This window comes from Lactuca sativa, chromosome 8, assembly GCF_002870075.4.
Source record: "Lactuca sativa cultivar Salinas chromosome 8, Lsat_Salinas_v11, whole genome shotgun sequence".
NCBI classification, from domain to species: Eukaryota; Viridiplantae; Streptophyta; class Magnoliopsida; order Asterales; family Asteraceae; genus Lactuca; species Lactuca sativa.
The window spans coordinates 174934569-174943890 of NC_056630.2; the positions used below are offsets into that span (position 1 = coordinate 174934569).

Consider the following 9322-nt stretch of genomic DNA (forward strand, 5'->3'; position numbering starts at 1 on the left):
ATAAAGTAGGTAGATTCTATGAGATCGAAAGTAAAACTTGCAATCCAGTTGGAAAAGTGACATTAGCAATAGATATGCTTCTAAGATTCGTAACCAATAAAAGACATTCAAAGTATTATTGATATTTATGCATCTTTGTCACAACTCCCAAGTCTCCAACATTATATATACTTGGGAACTCTTCTGGGAACTCTTCTCCACATGAAGCTATCTTTCTATACTCTCTTCCTTTAGCATAATACAATCCCACAAAGAAAAACTTATGACACCTTTCCACCCTCGTAGTCTTCTCGATGGGTCGTTTGTTTCTTCTCCACACCACAACGATACAGATACTACAAACTCAAACGAGATGAATCTTATAGTCAATATTATGTGGATCGTGTTGCTCTGTGGATTCATAACCTCTTTTGGAGTGTTTCAAGTGATACGTTACGTTATGCAACAGAGACGTACATCTACAATGACAACACGAACATCACAACATGAATCTGAACCTTGTGCTGGTCTTAAGAAATCCGTTGTTTCTCAGATTTCAACACGGGTTCTTGGATCAATATTCAAGATTTCAGTTACAGAGTGCACCATATGTCTCGAAGATTTTGTGGATGGACAAAATGTTCGTGTGTTGCCAAACTGTAGCCATGAGTTTCATGTTGGATGCATAGACAAGTGGTTTGAGTCTCATTCTTCGTGTCCAAACTGTCGCAACTGTTTGCTTGAATGTCCTGTTGATAGTCATGAAGTTGTAATGCCCCAGTTGATGGTCACCACACCTAGTGAAAACATGGTTTGAGTTTTCAAATGATCTTAAATCGCTACTACTCGTATTTTCTAGTTGAAGTGTCGCTCAGGTTAAAGTATAAATATCACCGTTTTTGCTTTGGGGACATGGTGGCTCTAGGATCGGTTGTTAGGGTGAGCGTTACATTGCCTTTTTGGTTGAAGTGTAGAAAAGTAAAAAAGAAAGAATGAATAGAAATATCTTTTCCAACCCAAATGTACAAAAAGAACCTATCAGTCGATAAAGTTCAATAATATACTATTAGACGTCATAAAAAAGGGTTCAACACAACAATGATATAATAACTTAGACATCATGGACGTATATTGTCGTATTTGAAACTAGATTTAATTAAATCGGCACTGCATATACGGAGTTCACAGAAAACTATTTCATACATCATCATGCTATACTATATGATAACCTATATATATAAATCACTGATTAGTAGTTGTGTATTTCATTGAGTTTGATTGATTAACTCGGTAAAAATTTCCATCCCTAACAAATTAGTTAGAAGTTTTATTGAGTTAATATCACATGTTGGTTTGTATGCATTTTGGCGTGAAGACGTGCACACTTCAATTATATATTCTCATTATCTAAAGTGAAAACCTTACTTTTGAAAAAATCTGATTTAGTGGCAATATTATTATACTAACAACGAGGTTACAACTAGGGGTGTTCAAAAATATCCGCATCGGAAATATCCGATCCGAAAACCCGATCTGAAATTATCCGAAATTTCGGATATCCGGATTTTCGGATATCCGAATTTCGGATATCCGATTTTTTGGATTCGGATACGGATAGTGAATTTACAAAGTTTCGGATATTTCGGATATCCAATATCCGAAAAAAATAATTTTTCTTTATTTTTTAATATTTTAAAATGAGAAATTAGAAACATTGACATACTTAATGGACGAATGTTTCTCACCATTTTCAACTTTTTCATGACCATTCTTTCCAAACTTTTATTGCAAACCTTTCCATTTACAATCGTTATATATTTGTTTGTTATAATCCTGGTTCGTTGGCTTATAATAAAAAACTATTAAGTAAATGCAACATATATTTATTTGTTGCTATCGATATCCATCTATGTCGCAAGATTTAACATAGTTGCTATTATTAATTTTAAGAGTTGCGTGATTTTACGGATTGGATGTGTATTTAAAATTAATGAAATTCGGATATCCGGTTTAATATCCGAATCCGTATCCGAAATTTCGGATACAGATTCAGATATCAAAAATCAACTATCCGAATTTTCGGATATCTGGTTTTGAACACCCCTAGTTACAACACGAATAAAAACCGACGACTTAATTCTATTAATGGTTGGTTAATTGGTTTTATCAATGTGTTTTGAGGGGAAATGACTTATTAGGTAATTAACTATTGCCCTTATACTCAATTGGTCACTTTCATTTTTTTTTGTATCTTATTTACCATTGAACTTATTGTATGTGTTCTCAGAAACCATTGAAACCGGCTATTGAAGGTTTCCGGCAAATTCTTATATCCGACAACTCTTCGGTCGTCTTCTCCGGCGAGCCGCCGACAAACATGAGTTTTTCCGGTGGACTTTTCTCGAATGCCATTCAAGCGGCATCCACCGCCGGTGTTGCCGCTTAGCTTTCTCCACCCTCCCCTCTCCCCCTCCTGTCGATTTGATGCCAGAAAAAAGTAGAAGGGACGCAGACAGCAAGCCACCTGCCACCTCCTCCTGTCATCACCAGAACCCACATGCGACCTCCCTTTTGCCGCCGGTAAACCACCATTACCACCTCCTGCTATAAGTCATCAAACCGAGACCCAAAGATCCGTCGAAAATCTCATTTTTGTCGGAGGCTCGCCGGAGAAGACGACCGGAGAGTCGCCGGAGATAAGAAATTGTCGGAAACCTTCAATAGCCGGTTTCAATGGTTTCTGTGAACACCTACAACAAGTTCAATGGTAAATGAAATACAAAAAAAAAAGGAAAGTGAGTACAAAGACAACAGTTAATTACCCTAATAAGTCATTTCCCCATGTTTTGAAGGGGTATGTTTACGCGGCACATCTAATAAAAGAAACCGCATATCTAATAAAGAAATCATTTGTGTTTTCTATGTGATATCGTTGATTTATTTTGTTTAAAGATAAATTACATGAAATAACAAAGCACTATTATCCAATAGTGTAGAGGTGCACAAAAGCATGTATGGCTTGGCCCGCATGTCACACAATTAAATATTGGTCAGTAGAATCCTGTAAAGGCCCGTCCATACCTGAGCCTCTTAAAACCAGCCTGTTAAGGTTGGCGTGTTTTGTTTGGGCTTCCTTCGGGTCTAAATGCCCAACATTGTTCGAGATTTTTATTTTCGTAAGTCAAGTATAATTTTAGAGCATCTTGCTTTCACTTATATTTATCGTTTTCATGTATTTAAATATTAAAACAATTAAAAGTAAAAGTAAAGCTGAAAAACCTAACCTGTCACGTCCTTAACATGCTTGCAAGAAGCACAAATTTTTATGGTAATATTTAACTCGGATGTTGAAATGAAATACACATTATAAATTATATATAAATTCAAATTTATAACTTTTATTCTATTTTATGTATTATTTAATTACATGAAGTTTTATTTCTAAAAGTTTGAATTATAAATACAAATGTTGTTAAAACTCAAAATAAAGTTATAGTAAAGTATTTTCTATTGGTTATTTATAATAATGTATTTATAACCAAAGTAAACAAATGGGCTGCTTCTGGAAGTTATTGGGCTAAAATTTCCAATTCCAACTTCTAGGCCTCTATTCCTTTGTATTTTTTCGTTCTATGTTTCAAGGCCATGACTTGTAAAAATCTTTAAAACGCTGAAGAAAACAACCAAATTTTACTTTTAATGAAATGTTTTCTCTTGTATAAATCTTGAAGTCAAAGTTTCATTATTGTAAGACGCATGTAATACATAGGTTTATTTAAAAGAAAAATAAATATGAAAAATTCTAAACATTTGAAAAAGTTTGAATTTATAAAAAAATTAAAAAAAAATACAAAATTATTAAAATTAAAATGATCTTTTATCTTTTAAATTTAAACAAATAATTTAGATAAATAAACAAAAGAAACTAATGAAGTTTTCATTTAGAAATATTGAAATTAGAAGGAAGTCAATTATTGAAATTGATATGCATTTATTATTATATTTATTGCAATTATTACATTTAAATATTATTAGAAATTTAATAAAATGGAAAAAACCACAAAATGCCATATGGAAAAAATTTAATTAAAATTAACCACTGAATAACATGTGGCCAAATCAATGTGAGTGTGACATATGACAAAAAGATTTTCATTTATTAGAGTAGACGAGAGATAAATTTGTATTACTAATACTTTTATAAACCGCTAATAATTGTGTTTCTCGCGTGTAAGTTTATTTATTTATTTATCAATTTTTTTTAATCTATTGCAAACTAGGGTTTGGTAAAATCAATACAATAGCTAAATAGAATACCAAAAATATTACCTACCATTCTACTATTATTATTACTTTAATTTGAATTGGTTACATATTTGTTGGCCATATAACATTGATTAAACTTCAAAAATCATCCAATACCGAACTTACCTTAAGACATATGGGCCGATTTGACTATAGAAACTGTTGAATCCCGAGTTATAATGGGCCTACTTTCCTTTCAATATTTTGTGTTCAAAATTTCTAACGGCTATGGAAGAAGCATCATCGGGATAACGAAGCTGTTTAATACTTCAATTCAACCTTCTCAAAAGCTCTGCCATCTCAATGCTCGGAATGATGGCAGAGCAGCAACTATGGAGAATCAACCTTCAAGCAAAGGCAAAAAACTTCCATTTCAAACTCAAAGCATCTAAATACTTACCAACTTGCTACAATTTCTTTCGATTCTCACTTTTCTTCAAGATTTCGCATCTCCTCATCCGATTGAGCTCTGATAATAACCCGACGACCAAACGAAAATCATTAAAATCAAGAATTTCCGAACCCATTCAGAAATTTCGGAGAAGAATCACAAAGAGAACTGCTTTTCCTGCTCAGAAGCCCTCGAAAATCAAATGGTTGAAATTGGGTTCTTGTGAGGTATGCTGTTTCTAATTAACTAAATTGCATTGCATATTAGGTGTTTGAAGAAATTACACACAGAATCGGATGAAGCATTTAGCTTTGTATATCTATAAATCAAGAAAATTTCCTTCATTATACACGACCTCAATATAATAACCTAATCTATCTAAAATCAAAGGAATTACCATGTAAAAGAGAAACGACAATTGCATCTTAGGAGTCACTTTATACTATCATTGAGCTGATTTGGAATCTTGTGCTTTTGATTCAGTCAATCTATCAGAAGGATAGAAAAGGGATCATCATCCATGGTTTGAGCGTATTTAAATACCTCCTTACACAAATAAAGATATTTATGGAAACAAAAGCCAATAAGTTGCTGTTACTTTCAATTCTAGCAATGATGGGATACCTTCTTTGGTTGCGTATGAAGAACCATTTGAGTTATCATGAAAGAACCTTTGCTTCAAGATACTTTAGGAAGGTATGGAATTGGGCTATCACACAAGTAATTTATTTTTATCTTGGATTATAATTCCTATAATTGTAAACTCAACATGCTGCTACTGTTTTCCTTATAATATATAATTCCAATATTAACTTATAATGAATGATATACATGCAAAATTTAAGAATTTAGTGAGCAGATCCATCTTTCTTGATTTAGGTCTCGCTTGTTGATCAACATGATTAAAATTTCAGTTCATAAATTTCATATAACGACTTGAGTCGGTAGTTGTCTTCTTTAGAATGACTAAACCAAGACCACCATATGTCAGTGTAATTTAAGCTCCTATGAGACTTCAAATCTTCTTTAAAATAACTTTTTGACACAAATGTTACTCATCATATGACTTTTAATCTCAACAATCTTTAAGTATTGCTATCTCTATTCTCTCATACTTGATCATTGGTTATTTCTCCCCCCGACTCTCAATAATGTTAAATATGTTCCTCTTATACGTTGCAACCTTATTTCCATCAAACAATTTGGCAAATAAAGTAACGAGTCTATTAAGTATTGCTATCTATCATACTTGTTCCATGGGGGAATACTTGGCTTAAAGATGAAGTACAATAACTATGTAACTTTGTAAACATGGCCAAGACCATCATGGTCATTCATTTACACAACTCTAATCTCAAATAATGCTTGAAAAAAATGTCCACATTCCATGTGACTCATGCCCCCGAAAGCAAAGGCGTTTATGAAGGAGTGAAGCTTAGACCATTGAGAGAGAAATAGGCAATGAGTGAGAGCCTTGGTAGTTTATTGTAATTAGGACCCCTTTGCGACGTGGTCACAGACAAAATAGTAGTCAATGACAACATGGTTCCTTCTTGAATGGAAGATAGGATTGGCTACACATGTAGCGTAACGTTGTCAGATTAAATTGTTAGTGCTTAATGTGGGACGTTGTGGAGTTCCCGAAGTAAGTTACCAAGCCAGTTCAACAATTGTTCTAACGAAGACGGTTTTCACCAATAAAGACCACATAAGTAAATGTTGAGTCACATTACTCCAACCTGGTCAACATGGAAGTATTTATAGAGATATGAACATTGTAATGAGCGGGGAAGTTTGTATTGAGCCAACTTGTTTATAATGAAACTGATGCCTAGAAGGATCGTACCAAGAATGCTCAAGTATTTGTAGATACCCAGACGTATGAGAAATGGAACTACTAGCATCATGTATCAAGATCCAACTAAGGAGGTCATGAGTATACATGTGGTGAGTTAGAAAGAGCCTTGAAAGTGGCCGATTTGTATCAAGATACTAAAATCGCAAACAATTACGTTTCACTAATAATATTAAATCAAACCTCTTTGCAATCACTTTTTTACAATTTTTTTTTTAGTTTTCATAGGAACTAGTTGTTAACCATAATCTCCTTGTGGATTCACCCTTACTTGCCTTATCTATTTAATGCGTTTAAGGTTTATTTTTTTTATTACATCAATGGCTGTAATCAAATTTTGGCACCGTTGTCGGGGAGCTATTGCCCTTAGCTCTTAGTTTTTTTTCATTAGTTGAGTCTATTTCTTTCTTTTTAACTCTCAAGACTAAAAATCATTTTGTTTGTTTTTGTTTTTGTTTTGTTTTGTTGCATTTAGTTCTCTTTTACTCGTTTCTTTGTGTTTTCATTATAATTTCTCACATTTTTGTATGCACATTCGCAAGTCGGGACGATCCACCCAATATACAAGATGTCAATGAACGACAATTCTGCTCATTATGTTCAATACTGCGGTGGTTGAGGAAAGCAAGTGTCGATTGAAATTCTCTCCTAAATGCAAAAAAACTTACAACTAGGGTAATTCGATATAAACAAAAACCTTGAACTAATGTTCAATCTGTTTATGCTTTGTGTGAAGGTGTTATATTCGTTTGTTGACGAAAAGGCAGCCACCCGTCCACCATTTTTGTGATTTTGGACATCAAAACCACCATTCTTCTTCCTTTTTACATCTGTCTCACATATGTATATGTTGCTTAAACCCCGCTTTGTAGGATTAAAGCTTGATTTTTGTGCTCTTTAGTAAGTAGAAAATGGCAGAAATACATAAAAAGAGAGCATGAAATCTTGAAGTATAGTTGTTTAGTACAAATCTGAAGTTTCATGTGATCAAAATTTGAGTTTGTGAACTTTAAATGGTAGGAAATATACACAGTGACACAACAATATTTTAGAATCCCATGGAGTGTTGGTACCGTCAGTAATCCAACATTGTAACATCAATACTACCATATGACTTGACTTTTCAGAGTGTCTTCATCTACTCAATATGTGTGGGGTCGAAATCTAGGACTCTCCACGATGTTATGTCCTCTAAAGTTGATATCTCACATAGTGATGTCGCTCATCTTAGACCTGCATCAATGACGCTCAACTACTGCATGTCCTATTACTCGATCCTCCCATGATTGTAAAATTAACCAAAATAATACACATTATACATTAATACATAGTTCACAAACGAGTCCTATGCAACTAGAAACATTAAACAACGGTCCAAAAAAAAAATCAATCAATATTCAAGTGTCATATTCATTAGTTTCCTAAAATTTTCAAATACTATAAAAAATCAAGACCTACAAGCTAACAACTACTAACATAGAGTATAATTAATAAGTATTTAGATTGTTAGCAATACCATCACTTAATACAACAGGGATCTAAAAATTTCCCATGACACTCAATAACTTTCCTAATATTTAAAAACAATAGTACAAAAATTACAACTCACATATTTAAATTTCAGACAGTAACAAAGAAAAAAATTTGATCACATGAAACTTCAAATATGTGCTAAAATACTATGTAGGAACTTACTACCTGTGGCATCCCTTATTTTTCAGAACCAAAAAAAAAAACCATTTCTTTACGCTTTCAAAACCATGTTATATTTGTTTGCGGAAAATCCTAGTATATTAAAACATTTTGTGGAAAATGTCCCATTCTATTAAAATATTATTAGCATAAATGTTTTTTCAACATACAAAAACCCTAAGGATGTCATAATCAATACATATCATAAGTTATAGCGTAAAGACCAATCTTTGATGCATATAGTTTGAGTAGGCCAGGTTTGGGAAAACGCGGTGAGACACATGATTTTCCTGTTGGATTAGTATCTAAGTCTATAACTATATTCGGTATGTACTTAACCCGGTTGTTGCATGATCCTTTTAGGTTGACTTCACACTGGTGACTAGACAGGATGACTGTTGAGGAGAGAGACATATTTATTGTTATGAATAATTATATATAAATATGATTTGTTAATATATGTCACACCCCAAAACCAAGAACGGCGGAAACGTTCTGGGGCGGAGGACGTCATGTAAAGTATCATAACAGTACAAAGTAGTAAACAAGCAACAACATCATCCATTGCATTAATAGTAAAATTTTAATACATGTGTGTTCTTTCATAGAATAAAACACCATATTAAATAATCAAAATAAAAGACGAATCTTGACTGCTTCGTCTTCTCAAAACCTGGTCATTGTACCTGTCTACTGGTGACCTGAGAATACAAATTATTTTGAAAGCGTAGATCAGCATAAAGCTGGTGAGTTCATAAGTATTTTAGTGTCATTGATTTGTAAAGTTTTAAAGAAAAGACTTGTAAATGTTCAATGAAAAAGTTTGTATAAGTATGAAAACCCTAGAAAATCCCATATTTCATACTAGTATAAAATATAGTCTTCTACCAAGACCCGAATGTTTAGAAGGTTTGCTTCTCTATAAGAATGAAGGTTTTTCCCATGTACAACTATTATTATCAAAATATAGTCTACCTCATCGTTCATGTGAATGTGTCACAAAATAAAGGTAATAAGGAAAATTGTATAATCCTTGAAATCGTATCCATTTGTCTAGGATAAACACGGCGCGGTAAATTGCCGAACAGTAGAACCGAGAA

The 9322-nt window shown here is 33.1% G+C and overlaps 2 protein-coding genes across 3 annotated transcripts; both read left to right on the forward strand.

Annotated features, from left to right (window-relative positions):
* Positions 1-210: 210 nt before the first annotated feature.
* On the forward strand, positions 211-1139 carry LOC111912103 (RING-H2 finger protein ATL74). Its single transcript, XM_023907844.3, has one exon. The coding sequence runs from the start codon at positions 263-265 to the stop codon at positions 794-796; it is 534 nt and encodes a 177-aa protein (XP_023763612.1). The 5' UTR covers positions 211-262; the 3' UTR covers positions 797-1139.
* A 3363-nt stretch (positions 1140-4502) lies between these two features.
* LOC111912104 (uncharacterized) lies at positions 4503-7461 on the forward strand. 2 transcript variants are annotated; one of them, XM_042897821.2, is made up of 3 exons: positions 4503-4902; positions 5159-5371; positions 7073-7461. In XM_042897821.2, the coding sequence occupies exons 1-3, from the start codon at positions 4588-4590 to the stop codon at positions 7106-7108; spliced, it is 564 nt and encodes a 187-aa protein (XP_042753755.1). In that variant the 5' UTR covers positions 4503-4587; the 3' UTR covers positions 7109-7461. The 2 variants fall into 2 exon arrangements, with proteins under 2 accessions (XP_042753755.1, XP_023763613.1); XM_023907845.3 differs by lacking the exon at positions 7073-7461 and having other exon boundaries at positions 4504-4902; positions 5159-5494.
* Positions 7462-9322: the final 1861 nt, after the last annotated feature.